Source organism: Glycine max, chromosome 7 (assembly GCF_000004515.6).
Source record: "Glycine max cultivar Williams 82 chromosome 7, Glycine_max_v4.0, whole genome shotgun sequence".
NCBI lineage: Eukaryota > Viridiplantae > Streptophyta > Magnoliopsida > Fabales > Fabaceae > Glycine > Glycine max.
The window spans coordinates 42,183,753-42,202,125 of NC_038243.2; the positions used below are offsets into that span (position 1 = coordinate 42,183,753).

Consider the following 18,373-nt stretch of genomic DNA (forward strand, 5'->3'; position numbering starts at 1 on the left):
AATTACTCATCCCAATCCCCACAAAATATTTTGTGGGTGTTTCATTCTAGATTTAATATTGTGTTTTGAGGAATTATAACTAAGAATAATATTTTTACGAATGTATTTCATGGGTATTTTTTTATTTTAAAAAATAAAAGATATTTAATTAAAATTTGAAAAAATAAAAGTGGAAAAATATAGAAAAATAAAGAGGAGATATGTAACTATTGTAGAAAATAATTTTTAATTTTCATGAGAATATAGAATACTTTATAAGAATACAAATAATATATATATATATATATATTTCATATTTTTAAAAATCAACAATACCTAAAAATGTTTATTCAAAACTTATTATTGATGGAAATATGATATTCTCAATTTTACCTTTTATACCTTGAGACAAACATAATCTTAGAGACAATTATTTCATTTTTCTTTTCTCAAGAAGAAATTGTTTTTAAAAAATTTTGGTGTTTATTTCAGTTTTTAAAAGAATTTAAAATTTTATTATTTTAAAAAGCTTACTCTTATAACTTTCATAAAAATTGAAATAATAATCTTTTAAAAAATATTTTTTTAACTTGAAATTATAATAAAAAATAATACAGTAATAAAAAAATTATATAAATTTTCTTAAAATAATCGTTTTTTAATAAATCTTAAAATTGGTTTTGAAAAAAGTAAAAACAAATTGACCCTAAGCCCGTAACATATGCACAAAACAACAGAGTGTTTGTGTCCCAAGGACATCGGTGAGGACTATTAAATAAAGTTTGTTAAATATTTTTTATTTTTAATATGTATAATAAATATGTTTTTATTTTGTTATCTTTAATCATTATTCTTGGGCTATAGGACTCAGTTAACATTTGTCAATTACATGTTTAAATAACTTATTTATACACCATATCATGTATTTATTGTACTTTTGCTAAAATTGTTTCTTTCAAATCCAAATCCAAGACTTCAATATGTTTGTAATCATACTTTTGTTAAAAAAAAAATCTTTTTTATTGAATTTAAAATTTAAAATATTAAATTTAACATATTTTATGTTTTTTTAATTATTTTTAATTTAATTCTACAGGATAACTACATGGGTGATGAAGTCTAATTTTAACTGACTTCTTAGTTCTTAACCTAATTGGCTAATTCAGGCACTTGTTTGATTCTCTTTCTGCTTTGGTGCTGCCTGCCATTAGATTTGGACGGACGAATAAAGACTTGGGCATGAAAAACAAAGAACAAAATTAGAATATTGGGCAGCCAATCGGTTCATTTCATTCGTGTATGGTGGCCTGCTATCTGAATTCTGAACCGTACCGCACTTGTCAATGAGTTTTTCCTTTATGGCATGTACACCTTTTTTCTTACGGCACCTTCTAAAGATTCTTAAAAAGAACATGTATAGTATCAATTTCACCCCTTAAACCCGTAGTTTAATGAGGTTTTTATTTCCTTTATGGCATGTAATGAGTTTCATCTTTATGGTATGTAAGTCTTTTTCTTACGGCACCTTTGTAAAGATTCTAAAAAAACATAGAAAGTAAAAACAAGCCTTTTTCACGCTCAACCCCTCCTCCCGTGGGAGAAACTTCGTTACGGACCAATTCATTGATACTCCTAATCTAGCAAAGTACACAGTTCCCCAATTCTGCAGGCACAAAGCATTGTAAATCAATCGCTAGACAAATTCATCACCAATCGAATCGACCCTGTAGTTGAAACTCCTCAAAGCAAAATTATAATGTCTTGGCAACACATTTTTCCGTTCGTATAGATCCAATATATCATCATGGACACAACGAGTAATTAATTCACTTTCTGATTGCCTCAAAGAAAAGTGATACTCTAGCCCATCCAGCAACCACACATGTAATAGAAACAAGCGAGTATAATAATACGATTGTTATAAATAAAAAAAACAATATGTAAAGGCAGAAGAAATCTACCAACAGATAGTGATACATAACATGAGATATACCGAGCTACAAAGTAGCTCAAAGAAAACATTCAAGTCTGCAAAATTTGTTCTACCAAATGTTATAAACTATGCACCAAACATGAAAGTAATAAAGCCTAATAATGTAGCACCATAATGATGCAAGAGAAAATGAAACAATTCCCTGAAATGTTTTTAAGGGACAAGGGGAGATAAGTTAACCTATAGTTTAAGCCCTTAAGCAAAGAATGGACCCAACTCTACCGCTTAGAGGGTCTCTCATCGTCTTCGCCTCCATCATCGTCATCTGAATCATCTTTATCTGACCTCTTTCTTTTCGGTGGAGCCTCAGCCTTCTCACAGTCCTCGTCGTCAACATCTTCTTCCTCCTCCTCACCATTCTCCTCTGGTTCAAAATCACTTGATGCTTCCTCCTCCTCAGCAGTTTCTAAAGGGCGGATAAGGTACTCTGTTCCCAAATCCTCCTACAAGTTTTATGTGTCATACTCAGAGTAATTCAAAAGCGGGAAGACATGGCAAAATACAAAATTGACAAGTATGGAGCAATACAACAGATTCAGACAACAAAAAATTTCTTTCACATAATTTCATTTTCATGTTGACTCGAGGAGGACATATGACCTGAAAGACTGAAACATGTTCTTTAGTTCTTCTAGCAGAAACTTGATTCTATTACGTAGATTCTCAACAACCCCCTCCCCCATAAAAAAAAAAAAAAACCATAAAGCCTAAATTGGTAAAAATAAATGAAGTTATCCAAAGTAACAAGGCTAATTAAAGACCCGGTCCAATATACCACATGCATATTCCCAGTGAACAGGTATTCATTGTTCCCCCATATGGTTGCCACCAATAAGACAACAAGAACAAATTCACAAGCATATCAAATATGAACGACGGAATTATCAAAGATCTAACAAAAACGTGTACTTGAGGGATTGAACAATTTAATGATATTAATATATTGTTATATACATTTCATGGATCTCTAAAATTAATTTTGAGCTGTAAAGTCTCCTCCTTTTTTACACTCAGTACTAAACGTACTAATGCACGTAATTCTGAAACAAGGGAAAAGAACATGGCAGCAGGGAGAGGTTAGGCCTCTCCCATCACAAAAGGAATTACGAAGAAAAATGAAAAATAGAACGCAAAGTCCTGAAAACAGATTCCAATTCCATAAGCTATTGTTCTAAAAAAAAATTAAGAAATTGAGAAATTTTTTGTTATAAAAAATAGAACGCCTGTATACAGGTTTCGTAAGCAATTGTTCTAAAAAAAATTGATAAGCATGCAAGGTCTTAACAAATAACCGTAAATGATTAAATGAACAAGTTAGTGAAGACTCTCCAGGTTCTAGGCCCTGGTTTGGAACAGAACAACAATTAAAAAAAAAAAGGAAAAATTAAATGAGAAATCAAACGAATCAAGTGAAAATCAACAAATAACATATAATAAACAATCCAGAATCGAGTTTTGCATCCAAAACAATAACTTTTCAGCAAATTAGGGATTTTGAAAAAGAAAATCAGAGATAACTACCTCTTCCCCTTGCTCCTCCTCGTCCTCCTCGTCTTCATCTTCGTCGTCGTCTGAGTCGTCGTCTGAGTCGTTATCGTCATCGTCAGGCTCACCACCACGCTGGACATCACCTTCTTCTTCATCATCTTCGTCGTCGTCGTCGTCACCGCCGTCAGGAGCATCATCTTCCTCGTCGTCATTGTCGTCTCCTTCGTCGTCGTCATCGTCCTCTTCTTCGTCTTCATCATCTTCTGCGTCGTCTACTACTTCATCCACGGACTCGTATTCTTCGTCGTCCTCCTCAACCAAAACCTTGACCTCGTTTTCCTCCACTTGCTCGCTCAATTCCTTTGTGGCCTTCATCTTCGAGTCCAGAAACCAGAGCACGTTACGTTCTCCACGGGATTTCGAAATTCGTTGTGCTGCAAACGGAGAAAAACTCGATCAAAAACCGAGCACGCGATAATGGAGAAAACAGCCAAGTTTACCAGCCTCTTCCCTTCGCTTCCCCCCAGTTGCTCTGCAGCGCTGATCTCGACCGTTCAAACACGATTTCACGCGGATCGATCACGTGTCACTCAATCGGACGGTCCATGTAAAATCATTTGCGTTTCAGCGGAGATAGTGTGATTTCGCTTTGCGGCGCTCGCTACTCCTATTTTCCCAGTCACGTGTGTCACGTGCTACTGAAGTAGGGCTAGGGTTTTCTTTTCCAGATCGTTCATTATTCGGATTTCGGATTTCGGATTCCTACCCGTACCCATACATACTTGTTCAAATTTCAATTATATTTTAGCTTAATTACATATTTTAATTAAGAAAAAGCTTGATTATATTTTAGCTTTTTATTATTTTTATTTATTAAATCTGGTCCCTCTATGTTTTTTGCAAATTTATTTTTCACTATTTTAATTATATGATTTTTATTTTAGAAATTTTAATCATTTGATTTTGGTTCATATGTTAGCTTAATATTTAATAAAAATGTTAGCGTCCTTTTTTTTTCTAAATGAGCTATTGGTTCTTTATTTTATTTTTGTATTCAATTTGATTTTATATTTTAAAACATTCAATTTCATTCTTCATTTGATTTTTTGGTTTAATTTAGTCGTTTATTTTTTAAGAAAATTTATTTGATTATTCATCTTTTTTTTCAATTTATCATTTATTTTAATTTTTTGATTTCTTCAATCTTTTTCACTTTATTTTTAACAAAATTCTTAAATTATTAACTTCGTCAACAAAATTCTTAAATTATTAACTTCGTCAATCTTAAATGGATTGAATGATTAAATTGAAGAAAAAAAATGATTAAAATAATTTTTTTAAAAGAAAATGATTAAACTAAATTAAAAAAAACATATGATCAAATTAATTTTTTTTAAAAAAGAATCAAATTAAATAAAAAATAAGATAAAAGGATTAAATAAGTTATATATTTTTTTTTTTAAAAAAAGCTAATATGAGATGACGATTTATTGCCATTTTACATTAATATTTTTTTATTAAATATAGATAGAACATATTGTAAAAAAAAATTGATAGGACACAATGTGGAATAAAAAAAAGGTTATTAAATAAATAATTAAAAGGACTAGATTCACAAAATGATTATAATAACAAAAACAGAAGTACAATTAAGTTTTTTTTTCTTCTATAATTGATTTTAGTGATTTTTAAACTATCAAAAATTATAATTTAATTTTTGAAATAAATAGTAACAATTTTTAAATCATCAAAAATCATGATTTATAATTTTTAAGTATCACATCATTACTTAACACTGCTTAACAGAATAATCCTAAAATAAGGACCTCAAGCAAAAATATGATCATGAGTGTCAGTATTAAATCCATGCTTCAACGGAGATTTGTAACTTGATTTGACTCATGGTATAAAAAAATATTAGGAACTTAAAAATAAAATTTAATCATTTATTATGTACTTAAAATATATCTAATTTTTAATCATAAGTCAAGTTTATTAAAGTGAGTTTAGAAAATTTAATAAAATTATACAACCACTCACATGACGTAGGATTGGGTGAGCAAATAAATTCTCACTGGATCACGTATTCTTTTGTTACAATCAATCTTCACACGCTCCACGTTACACTATCACATGCAAGCAATTATGACCATTATGTTAGGCCTTTTAATTTTATTTTATTCGTTATTATGTAAGTTTTTACATAAATCTGTCTCTATTGTTCAAATTACAATGGATAAGGATGCTTTATGATTGAAAAATTACCAAAAGTTAGTTACTTGTCTTAATTAACAATTACTAAATACCAAAATCACATATATAATTGAAAATTAAATTTGTAACTTATTATAAGAAATTATACCATTAATTAGGAACATGGTTATTAATGTTAGAGATAATTTTTTTTATAGCATTAAGGGTTAGAGATATTAATGTATGACTTATAAGTTCCTTTAATTAAAAATAACATTTATTTAATACTCTCATTGTTTCTTTATCTCTTTTTCATATTTTTTTAATACCTTAATTGATATTAGATTTTTAAAAAAATATTTTTTAATATTATGTAGTGCTTCTTTATTTTATTCTTATACTTTGCAGTAATAGGAAAAAAATAAAAAGTAGAAACTTGGTTTTCAAAACAAAATAAAAAATAAGTTAAAAAATTATTTCAATCTCAATATATAGTACTCTTATAAATGTGTTACTATTCATAAAAAAAACATATAAAAATGAGTTTAATGTAAAAAAAAGTCATAAAAACTAAAAAAAAATAGTTTGAAAAATAATTTATATAATATTAAATTTCTTTAAAAATTTGCCTAAGGTCATAAAGTTCTTAAACACGGCCATTCAAATAGTATCACTGGATGAAGATCCAACAGTTACAATCTCAAATATTTATTTTAAGTCTAACTAACCACGATAACAAATATGTCATGAATTCCGTCCCACATTTGACATTTACCATTCATTGGTTACTAAAATGCGTCAATTTCCTTACAACATGAAATATGATGAGTCTGTCTCAAATCCTCAACCTCGTCCATAAAAGTTCAACAAATTACCCAACTACCAAACTGAGGCAATTAAAAAGGGAAAAACAATTGTTCAAAAACTGTCACGTTTACTACGGACTTGGAGGATACTCTCTGTGGGAAAAAATCCTCAACAGAAAATTATTGAGGGAAGTAAGCATATCTCTTCCTTGTTGCAACCAATAGTCTGGTTGATGAATTTTTCTACAGAGATATGGAAGATATATACCTATTCCAGGAGGGTGGTGTGGTGTGCAATTGTTTGGTCTATTTGGTGCCATCACAGGGTGATCTTTGAAGCCCATTTATGATGGTTATGGATTGGTGGGTGCAGGGAATGTATTTATGATGGTTACGGATTGGTGGGTGTAGGGAATGTATTTATTGATGAGAGAAATTGTCGTGTGAAGGGAACATAATAACATCCTTTAATGCTTAGTGGTGGATGTTTGTAATGTAAGCCTTTTTTATGGCAAGGTACCTCTGGTAAGGTACCATTTTTGCCCGAAAAAAAGAGGGAAAAGCAATTTGTAGAAAGATTGAAGGACCAAACTTGTTTAACGTGAGTTAAACGGGTCGTATAGACTTCCATTTATATGGCTTAGCTTCCATCGGACTCAGACCTACACAAGCTACAATAAGTTAAACGGAACAATAATTTGTAGGCTATATCTAATCCTCACTACTTAATACAATTTATACAAAACTGAATTGTTTGTTTAAAAGAATAATTTATTTTATAAATAAAATGTAATTATGGGAGAAAAAAATTTATATAAATTTATTAATTTTTAAAATAATTCAAATGATGATAAGTTATGATTAAATGACTATTAATGTATCATAATTATTATCTATTAAGTTTATAAGAGTAGTTTAATATCTTATCAATCTGTATATATAATTAATTTAGAAAAACTTTGCTTGCGAGTTCCACGTATATCGTGAAACTGAAAACTCAAGGGACTTGTCATGTTGTCATAATTCATGGAAGGTAGAAGTCCTTATCACATAGCTAAGCACCATTATATTTATGCTTAATTGTATATTATATCACATCATGGATCATCCAAATAATCCACATTTTCGCCGTTAGTGCTAGAAGCTGAGACATCTTATATCTTTATGAACTGTGAAAGAACGACACATTCAGACAGAACATAAGAAAATACAAATAGGATTTGATAGTTTCGTGTGTACAGGAAATGCATCATGCATGAGAAATAGTGAAATACAAGGAAAGAAAGTAAGAAAACCGCTATTTGCAACCATTCCATTTTTTGCTTGCATCCTCCGTATGGCTGTGTATGCTTGTGTCTTATGCAACTATCTAATTCTAACTGTTCTTCCTGTTTTAAAAAGGGTGCCGAAACGCTGTGTCATGTATATTAAAAACGTTATTTACGCCCTAAAAAAAGCAAAACGTAACGAAATAGTTGTCAACTCCAAATTAGTTTAGTTTCTGTTAATATTTAATTTTATTAATATTTAATTTTGTAATTTAATTTAAAATTATGTGATTTTCAAGAGACAGTATAGAAACAGTTGAAAAAGAGACAGATCCTATCAACTCATAGCTCAATATGGGGAGGTGGAAAATTTTCTTTATCGTGGTGGACTGGAGCAGCATTAAGCAAGAACCATAATTGGATTCAATTTAATAGATATAAAAATCATATTTACAGTAAATAAGGTCTCTACTTATTAAATAAATTTAGGTTTGGGCATGAGTAATTGATTACTCGTAGAATTTCATAAGTATAAATATTATACCACCCAACTTTGTTCGTACCTACCCGTGTATATATAATACATTTATTATGTTTTATAACTTTTTTTTTTTAATTCGGTAAAAAGTTAGTTTTTTAATTGAGTTGAAAAATATTTTTAGCACTTTATAATTAAAAATTATTTTTTGTTTTCTTCGTTCAAGTTACATTTGTTTAATTTAATTGTAAGGGGAAAAGAAAAAGCTTAGTTACCATGCACCTAGCTAACAAGTATCAGTCCATAGACTATATTAATATATAATTTTGAGTTTTTAATATTTTTTGTTAAATGTATTAATTTATTAATTTATTCTATTATTTTTCTTTATGCATTTTTTTCCACTCAAATAGTTAAATATTTATGTCAGATTTGAGATACAAAAAATTATTTTAATTCAAAATAGGGTGAGCGATATATGCAACCATTTTTTAAATTATTTTTTCTACGGTGGAAAGCTGGATACGTTAACTCAAAGTATAATAATTTTCATTAGATAACAGAAGGAGATCAACCTGATAAGTTGATTCCTCAATCCAATGTTTTTCCGGATAAATAAAGGCCAAATTGGCAATTGCATCAACTACCTTAATGCAACCATGTATTTGTACTGCTTTAGCACTTTCCTTTCTAAACTAACTACTAGTATATTAGTGTATTACTACTTGTATCTCATAGAAATAAAGCACGAGCCAATAATTTACTACATGCATCACGAACAATTTTAATAAATACCTTCTTTCGTGCATATAATAATTAAGATATATATAGTGGAAGAAAAAGACCATACAGTGAATTTGGCTCATCTAAATTAAAGGTTATAACAAAATAAAAAAAAGGCAAAGTCATAATTGTTAATTGAAATTAATAACAAAAATACACATAAATATATAAATATTTAAGTCATTAAAATTTAATTTTCAATTAATAATGATAATTTATATATTTCTAAAATGCATTCAAATCGGATGGACATCTACTTTAATTTCAAACAAATTAATTTAGGATCTTTATTGTCGTAAAAAAAAGATCGAATTTGCAATTTTAGCCGCAACAAATTAAAAATTTGTGAATTAGCCAACATATAACGGTAGAGATTTAAGCACAGAAAGCAAGCTGCAATGGAGATAACAATTTTATAAGATGATAGTTGCACACTTTTTATTTATTTATTGATTTAAAGTTATATTGATGCCATTCTTATAACAAAAAGTTGGTTTGAAAAAACCACTATGTATGTGGAAAATTGCGAACATATAACAATCTTGGATAAGATATATGATATATATATGTATATTTAAATAGGAAAAAGGTTAGGTCTACTACTACATCTGCTCCTAACTATAAAAAGGCCTAGCAGTGGAATGAGGCTACTACCATCATCACTAATCTCTCTTTCAACAATGACAAACTTGAAGCCTCTAATTCTCTTAGCCATTATTGTTATGATTTCAATACCATCAAGCCACTGCAGAACCTTGCTTCCAGAAAATGAAAAGCTGATAGAGAACACTTGCAGGAAGACCCCCAACTACAACGTTTGCCTTGAGTCTCTGAAGGCAAGCCCTGGGAGCTCCAGTGCTGACGTCACAGGGCTAGCTCAAATCATGGTGAAAGAGATGAAGGCAAAAGCAAACTATGCATTGAAGAGAATCCAGGAGCTGCAGAGGGTGGGAGCAGGGCCTAATAAGCAAAGAAGAGCCTTGAGTTCTTGTGTTGATAAATACAAAACGGTTTTAATTGCTGATGTTCCACAAGCCACTGAGGCTCTGCAGAAAGGGGACCCCAAGTTTGCTGAAGATGGGGCTAATGATGCTGCTAATGAGGCTACCTTTTGTGAGGCTGATTTCTCTGCTGGGAATTCCCCACTCACCAAACAGAACAATGCTATGCATGATGTTGCTGCTGTTACTGCCGCTATTGTTAGATTGTTGCTCTAATAATTCTAGTTGCTGAAACCTATATATATGCTTAATTGTATTAACTAAATATAGATTATAGATGTCTCTGCATCATGCTGACTTGGTGCCTGTTAACTGTAATGTGAAAATACTATCTTTTTTATAAAATGTTGTTATATGTAATAAAATCCAACCCTCTCGTGATTCTCACGAGTTTCCCAGACATCTAATTTGCATTGAGACAAGTACCATACGTGCTCTTTACTTTGTGATCATTTTCTTGTGAAGATTTGGATATTTTCATTTTCCTTTTGCTTAAAGGTTTTAAGAATCTGTTTGCAGTCACAGTTACAGCTCCGCAACATAAAAGATATTTGGGGTCTGTATATATGATCACATTATCATTGCAATTATTTACAGTCACATCAACTGCATTTATTTGTAATTTTTCATAATATCAAGAATTATGATGCAATCACAAGTGTGACTGTGGTATTATTTTTTTTCCTCTCTCTGTTTTCTACAGCTGGTTTATTTGGGAAACATTTATATCTAAGACATGGTTAAACGCTAAGGGTGTGTTTGGAAGGAAGAAAAAAAATGTTGTACTTTTTTCATGAGACTCTTTACACCCAGTTTTAATTTAAAAAATTTCTTTTATTTTCTTCTTCTTTTTTTTCTAACCAAACACACCCTAAATAAGAACGTCTCTCCAATAAATAAAAAATTGAACCTTGATTCGTTATGGTACGAGAAACTAGCCCATGCTAGAAGACCCAACCCGTTGCGTGAGAGAAACCTTAAACATGATATGCTACGTTTTTGCACGAAATTTATCTTTTTGTGTATGTTTAACAAAAAATAGAGAGAGGCGTATGTAATCCTTTGGGAATAGCGGATAGGCATAAGCCGCATATCTGATATCTTGTTCTTGTCTTTGCTTTTTCTCTTGCTGTCTTATTCTTCTTTAGTAATGGTAGTGGGGTAGAAAGAAGTGAACCAAATTAATCTTTGGACTGGTGATTGTTGCTGTTTTTGGCTGGTTGGAGATTATTTTCAACATCTAAACCCGACTCTTCATTATAGTATCTAATCACTTGGTCACTCTTAAGTCTAAAGAGACACGACGCCTGAATAAGCTTTCACACTTGCCTTCATTTGGCTGTTACTTAATGTATATAGATTATGTGGCCTTCTCCCCTTTTTTTCTTTTTTAATCTTCAGCAGCATTTTTTACAGCAAAACTTGCACTACGTCAATTTTTATACGATTTTCATATAAAAAATTAATTAGGTTACAAATATTAAACAAACAAAATATCACCTTAGATTTTATAATTTTGATAAAAGTGTAAAATTCCCTCAAATGGATTGGACTACAGTACATCATCTGAATGCAAATTTTAGCCTAACATTCACTTTCTCGAGATTTTTCTCATTTATTTTAAATATTAATTGATTAAAAATAAAAGATAAACAAAAATTTTAATTATTCTGTACTATTTTTTGTTGAGAATAATATGGATTAAATTTTAATTGAATGGATTTTCAAGGATAATTTTTCTTCTTTTTTTATCAACTACGAACTTTCAGAAGATGATACAAAGTTACAAACATTATGAGTGAAGTTTAGGTGATATATTTTTTTATGAGCTCGTTTAAAGATATATTCTTCTTGTTTCTAGAAAATGGTACGATTAACTAAAATAAATGCATGTTCTCTGTTCCTAAAGCAAGACAAAGCTGCCCCACGACCATGATCAGTTTCGTGCACGACACAATCTCTTGCACAGCTTCTTAACTATAAAAGGTGTCAGCAATTTTAAGTTCTAAAAAGACATATTTCTTCATCTTCTAACTTCTAGGGTTACTTCCGTTCAAACAGACATGAAAATTATGAAAACTCTTGTTTTAGCTACGATTTCATAGGCAGCAACTAACTCCAGAGTCATCCATGAAAACGATGTGAATCTGATCGAAGAAACTTGCAAGCAGACACCCCATCACGACCTTTGCATCCAATACTTATAATATCACATTATGTTGTTTGATTAATGTTCAATAAAAAGGTTATTATCTTAAGAACATCGTAGAAACATAAACTTGTTCTCTTGATGGTCTCGTCTGTAATGGAACCTCAATTGCTTTAGGCCTTTAGCCACTTCACAATTCTCAAAGTTCCCTCTCCTCTGCTTTCTATGTTTCTTCTTTTCATTTTTATTGTTTAATTCTTGGAAAAATAATTGACAGCGCATGGGGATGATGTGATATGCCTCTGTTTCGTGCTTCTACTTTCTTCTAATATATCCTCAATTTAGCCTTTTAACCTTAACAACTATTTGTTAAACAAATCCTTCGTATTTTGAAGAGAAGCAGTTTAATCCTGAATGAAGATATTAACATTTAAACTTACTCATGTTCAAGTTTTTCTTTTAGCATTTAACTTAACTTTCTCCATAATTATCACAATATATCCAATTATCATATATAAAATTAATAGATAATACATAATAAATCCAATGAACACAGATATATATATTTTATTTCATTTTTGTATGAAATTAAAATCTTCTAATTAAGATAACATAATTCAGTTAATTACTATTGTGCCTTTTGCAATGTAGCATGTCAGAGCAATACTTTCCTTCTTGCAGCAGTGTAGAGCTCAAGGAATTAATGGCTTTAACGGGTGGTTATAAAATTTTCTTAAATATATTTTGTTTTTTAAATGAGTCATTTTTTTTTAGCTCCTGGAATATGTAAAATGTTATTTCTTGTTCTCCTCCTGTAAAGTGTATCAAATAGGAAATAAGATAAAGTGTGTCAAACAAAAAATAAGATATTCACAATTTTTTATATTTTTTATTATTATAATTTGATTTTCTACTTTATATTTTAGTAGGATTTTCTAATGATTTGAAATTACACAAATCAAATCAATAAAAAAAATTAAACCAGTTTCAAAGTGATTAATAAAAATTTTATTTTTTTGTTGACTTGATTATGTTAATTTTTAACCACTAAAAAGTGTATTTTAAAATGTAAAATGAAAAATCAAATTAAATTTTAGGAGTCAAGAGTTGTCACAAATTGCAAATTTGTTATTTCATGTTTGATTCATGAGCAAAAGGCCTAAAAAGAATATTTTATGAATTTTAAGGATTAAAAAAATAACTTTAAAGGACTAAAAAAATCATTCAACAAGTATTAAAAACATATTTAATTTTATAAAAATTTAACTAAAGCTCCATTCAAGTAATCATTAATATTTAACCCCGTAGTGTAACATAGTTAACAATCCATTAGCATGCAACTACCATATTGCTTTTACGTAGGGCAATATCAGCTTGAGAACTGTATATAATTGTTATTATTTTACTTAAAAACCAAAGGCTAAGAAATATTAGTTAATAGTTCGGCAGTTCCTACGAATCTGGCCACTAGTCTGAGTTGGTGATGCCAAGCTTCCCATTTTCAACATAGAAAGCTTGAAGTCCTCAAAGAAAGCTAATGGGTTCTCCACGTAGGTTTCGACAATCTGTCGTGTCTGATCATTCCCATTCACAAGAGCCTGGTCTGATGGGAGCAATCCCTCCCCAGATAGAAGATTAACAAAATATTGATTATCAAAAGTAGCAGGTGTAGCCAAATCAAGATGTGCAACTGTGTTACTATTATCTGGTCCTGAGCATAGCTGTTGCAATGATGCAATGAATTCAATGTTAGCATTGGCACTTTCTGAGTTACTACTAGTCTGAAAACGCGAGCTAAATGTTCTGCAGCGAGCTTTACCAATTGTGTGCGCACCTGAAAAAAATGCTAATCTTGTTAATTTCTCAATGATGGAAAAGAATTCTAATAGCATGTGAATAAGAAAGTGTGAAGATGATTAACCTGAAAGGGCAACCATATCTTTAAGTGTAAGGCCTACATTCTCGAACTTCGCTACAAGCACATCAACAGTGGAGTTTGGACCTGGGATGTTATTATTTGCTGCATTCTTGCTAGCAGTAATGCCATCTTTCCTTCCCATTTGCACCTCCCAAATTGGACCTCCTGACTGTAACTCAGCAGTTTAATAATATGATTCATGATAGCTAGAATAGTGGACAAAATAGTGTATGCACTTTTTTCAGTGTCATTAATCATAAATTCTCGTGTATGATAAAGTTTATTGACTTTAACAGTAAATATTTTAAAAGTAATGTTTATCATGATTCTCGTTATTAGTTGATAATATAAAACATTTTACATTACATTTTCCGGCGGATAAAAATTAATTTCTAGAATAACTGAGAAACAATGGAGGCCGAGGAAGGAAGGCAACAATGACAAACCAGAAGAACTGAATCTCTGGCAGCAGTTGCCAGTATGTCAGCACAAGAGACGGTCTGTGGACAGACTAGTTCTAGTTCGGATTTGATTTGGTCAATTACTTCGAATCCTCTGAGTGAATTCAAATTTGGACCCGCAGTTTTCTCGCCAACAAAGTCCTGTGTGTCATCTAGCAAGACTGAACCATCACAACCCTGAAATGTCAACAAAATATCACACCATTAATGGGATTTATAGAACCTTCAAAAGATAGAGTAAATTATACTGGCATCCTTAAGATTTGAGAGATTGCACAAATTTCTTTGTTTTTTAACCTGTACAACCACTTTTCTTATAAGAGGACACGGTGTAATACTTTTTAAACAATCAAAGGGTTAGTATAATGCTGTTCAATGTTTTTCAAACAGTTAAGGAGTTAGTATAGAGAGAAAAAAACAGAAAGATTTTGTGCAATTTCACAAAATTTGTCAGTGTAATCTACTCTAAAAGATAGTATGTGGAGGCAAAGAATGCCTTGCATTGACAAAGCAATCATGGAAATGTAGCCTAAGAAGTGACGCTGCCATTCTTGAGTCATGAGACACTGCCTGCTCCACCCAAGAGAAGATAATGGCCTCAGCTTCAGGGCAAGTGTATTGGTATATGTCAGTCCCTAATGGACAGCCACTACTATCATCACCATAGGCATCATTCAGGGTGGTTGCAAAGGCTGGAGTGAGCTTGAGTATCAGTAGACACAATATTACTAATTGCATGGCTATTATATTTAGGGATAGTAACTATTCTTAGTGTTACTATATATTTCTGAATAATAAGGAAGGTTTATTGGATTGGAATGCTTCACACTGCTCTTCTATATATAGGATCTTACTTGCAGTAGAGTAGAGTGTTGTGTGATAAAGTTGAAATGGGTCAGTGACGGTGTTGATGAGGAGTTGTTAAAAGACACAGTCAAGCATAAGAAGTGGTTATTAGAGTCAGTAGCATATCAACGTAATCAAAAGCAAAGCAAATAATGCCTTGGACAAGATCCACTAGCTGCTTCAGGAAAGCCATGAACCTGGTCAAAGGGAGCACTGAGTTCGTGTGCTGATAGATACAAAGCAATTCTAGAAGCTGCGTGGCACAATGCTGCAGCCACAACAGCAGATATAGTTAGACAATTGATGTTATTCAATATTTATAATATCATATTATAATTATGCTACATTATATGTTATTTGTCTAATGTCCGATAAAAATGCTATTAACTTGACCGGCATCATAGAAATATAAAATCCTTCACTCATGTTAGTCTTGTCTGTTTCGGAAACACACAATTCTTACAGTCCCCTCTCCTCTGCTTTCTCTGTTTCTTATTTTTCATTTTTATTGTTCAATTATTGGAAAAATAATTGACAGAGCATGGCTATGTGCCATGTGATGTGATATGCCTCTGTCTTGTGCTTCTACTTTCTTCTAATATATCATCTATTCAGTCTTTAACAACGAGTATTTGTTAAACAGATCCTTCATATTTTGAAAAAGCAGTTTAATCTTGAATGAAGTTTTGACATTTTTTTTCTGATTCAAAGTTATTGACAATTTAATATATCTATTCAACCCCTAACTTTTTTTATCCTATTTTTCAAACTTCCTTAAGATTTTTAATATTTTTTTATCTTAACCCTCAGTAGAAAAAATATATCAGAATATTAAATCATAACTTCATCATATCATATATAAAATTAAAAAATAATAAAGAATAAATGCAATGAACACCATACACCCACATCCCACAATAGCAAATCTCCTAAAAATTAGGAAACTGTCGACAGAAATTGTAGGATTGGAATTATCATAGATGATTCTGTTATCACAGAAAGGTGACACCTCAATACAAGAGCACAAATACAATATTTAAATAGAAGGTTCTAAACCAAAAATGTACATTATGTTCTCGGTTTTCGTCATCTCTTTATTTCTAATTTTACTGAGTTTAGCATTACAATCTTGTAAACTGATTCATTAATGTCATTCATTGAAGACGTTTACATCATCATATAACCACAACAAAATTGTTGTAGGTATATGATGGTATGAACTATGAAGCTCTTTCCTACGCTAAAGGATTTCTAATTTTCTATTTATTTTCACTATGAAGGACAAGGGTCTTAATGAGTTTATAATGATAAGTGTACAACCATTGAAATGCTAAGATCAATACTAGTTACCTAAACTTTCAATTTCTGTCAAAAAAACCTTTAATTTTTTATGTAAAGAAAAAAATATTAATAAATATCGCTTTCTCTTGCGTTTTTAGTCCATTAACTTTATTTAACTAAAAATGATTTTTTTAACATGTTTATATTTTTTATTTATTATATTTCCAAAGTTACATTTAATATTTTAAAATAAAACTAGATTTTTCTCCATTTAATCTTCATAATATATTTATTAAACATAATATTCATTTATTGGACGTGTTATTAAAAAGATTTCATCATTCAAATTATTCTATCATAATTATAAAATGTGTTAATAATTACATGAGGGAAAAACAAATGTATTTTTTATAAGGGTAAATTTTAAAAGATAAAAATAAAAGTAAAGAGTGTGGGTAAACATATTGATTTTGTCTTTTGCACAAAGAAAATAATAAAGAGATAGATGTTAATAAGAGTGAGGAGGAGGATTAGGAACATACTTTTGAAACATTATCCGGTAAAATTGATTGATAACTATAAAATTAAAATATATAATCATTAAATATAACATGAAACTCATAAAATTTTATTTTTTTTAATAAATTTCAACTGACCAGAGAGAATATATATTGAAAAGAGTGAACAATCTCATCTTTTAACCCTCAATCTTTGGAAAAGAAAGAGTGAATAACTTCATATTAATTCCTCTTAATCTTGTTAATTAATCGTGGGTTAGAAAATTCATTTAGGGTGGTATAGCCTCATTCAGTTTAAAGATGTTTGGTCCAATTTCTATGTAGGGGACCCCTTTTGGTACTGGTAGCATCCCTTGCCAGGGGCAACCATTGGTTTGAAACCTCGAGAAGCTTTCCTATTTTGTCTTTATGTGATCCCAACCACAAGAAGTGAACAACACCCTGTAATAAAATTGATTGGCTCTGGGAGGCAGAGTGAATGTGAAGTCAAGAAAAAAAATTAAGAACTAAATATAATATTAAATAATTTAAATCAAATGGTTTTAAGATTTAAAATGCAATACATATTATAAAGAATTCTTAGAAGTGTCTTCTCTTTTTGTCTCCTGTTTGATTAGGACCACGACTAATAGGGAAAATGCTCGAGCAAGTTGGAACTTGAAAGCATTTGAAAATTGTTGTTCAATGTAATAGAGGCTATGTTGGTTATTAATAAAAAGACAAAAAGTTGATAATTCTAACTCTTTTAATTGAAGCTATGCCAATTATGCATGGTGTTAGTTAGTTGTGTCTTTGTGCAAGGGATGATGACTCTGCCTTGTGATCTTTAAAAAACAAGGAAGCTCTAACACATGTAATCATCAAGATCTTGTCTTTAATGAACGAAATCTCAGTAATGTCCCTTGCCCCCTCTTTCTATAATTCCCAAGGGAAAGGGTTTATTGAACTCAACATCATCTCGAAAGATCTCTAATTTGTCATCTTACCGCCTACAGAAGAGTGTGAACAAAACAGAAACTCTGGAACTGTTGGCGCTAAAAGCCAGCTGAAAACAGGATATCCGTGATACAAGGAAGGATTTTTCCTTAACATGAAAGTGTAGACGCAATTGCAATAGCACTGGTAGCCCATGGTTACAAAAAGCAAACAACACACCTATGAACAATTATTGCATACTACATGAAATGACTCATAAATACACTTTTCTTTTC

At 30.7% G+C, this 18,373-nt stretch overlaps 3 protein-coding genes across 3 annotated transcripts; 1 reads left to right on the top strand and 2 right to left on the bottom strand.

Annotated features, from left to right (window-relative positions):
- Window positions 1–1,949: 1,949 nt before the first annotated feature.
- LOC100527242 (hypothetical protein) lies at window positions 1,950–4,121 on the bottom strand. The gene is made up of 2 exons (NM_001349825.1): window positions 3,494–4,121; window positions 1,950–2,415 (listed from the first exon to the last, which is right to left on the bottom strand). The coding sequence occupies exons 1-2, from the start codon at window positions 3,833–3,835 to the stop codon at window positions 2,191–2,193; spliced, it is 567 nt and encodes a 188-aa protein (NP_001336754.1). The 5' UTR covers window positions 3,836–4,121; the 3' UTR covers window positions 1,950–2,190.
- Window positions 4,122–9,413: 5,292 nt separating this feature from the next.
- LOC100795394 (cell wall / vacuolar inhibitor of fructosidase 1) lies at window positions 9,414–10,438 on the top strand. Its single transcript, XM_003529462.5, has one exon. The coding sequence runs from the start codon at window positions 9,630–9,632 to the stop codon at window positions 10,203–10,205; it is 576 nt and encodes a 191-aa protein (XP_003529510.2). The 5' UTR covers window positions 9,414–9,629; the 3' UTR covers window positions 10,206–10,438.
- A 2,978-nt stretch (window positions 10,439–13,416) lies between these two features.
- LOC100787637 (peroxidase 40) lies at window positions 13,417–18,293 on the bottom strand. Its single transcript, XM_003528563.5, has 6 exons — window positions 18,149–18,293; window positions 15,561–15,631; window positions 15,019–15,279; window positions 14,503–14,694; window positions 14,060–14,225; window positions 13,417–13,972 (listed from the first exon to the last, which is right to left on the bottom strand). The coding sequence occupies exons 1-6, from the start codon at window positions 18,291–18,293 to the stop codon at window positions 13,569–13,571; spliced, it is 1,239 nt and encodes a 412-aa protein (XP_003528611.2). The 3' UTR covers window positions 13,417–13,568.
- Between the last annotated feature and the right edge of the window lie 80 nt (window positions 18,294–18,373).

Bases quoted from the DNA above. Each gene is read 5' to 3' on its own strand.
- LOC100787637 (XM_003528563.5), bottom strand. From the start codon at position 18,293: ATGGGCTACCAGTGCTATTGCAATTGCGTCTACACTTTCATGTTAAGG. The intron at 15,632-18,148 runs GTAAGATGACAA...TTGTGGCTGCAG, and splicing joins TTCACACTCTTCTGTAGGCG to CATTGTGCCACGCAGCTTCT. The intron at 13,973-14,059 runs GTTAATCATCTT...CATTTTTTTCAG, and splicing joins AGATATGGTTGCCCTTTCAG to GTGCGCACACAATTGGTAAA.
- LOC100527242 (NM_001349825.1), bottom strand. From the start codon at position 3,835: ATGAAGGCCACAAAGGAATTGAGCGAGCAAGTGGAGGAAAACGAGGTC. The intron at 2,416-3,493 runs GTAGTTATCTCT...TAAAACTTGTAG, and splicing joins AGGAGGAGCAAGGGGAAGAG to GAGGATTTGGGAACAGAGTA.
- LOC100795394 (XM_003529462.5), top strand. From the start codon at position 9,630: ATGAGGCTACTACCATCATCACTAATCTCTCTTTCAACAATGACAAAC.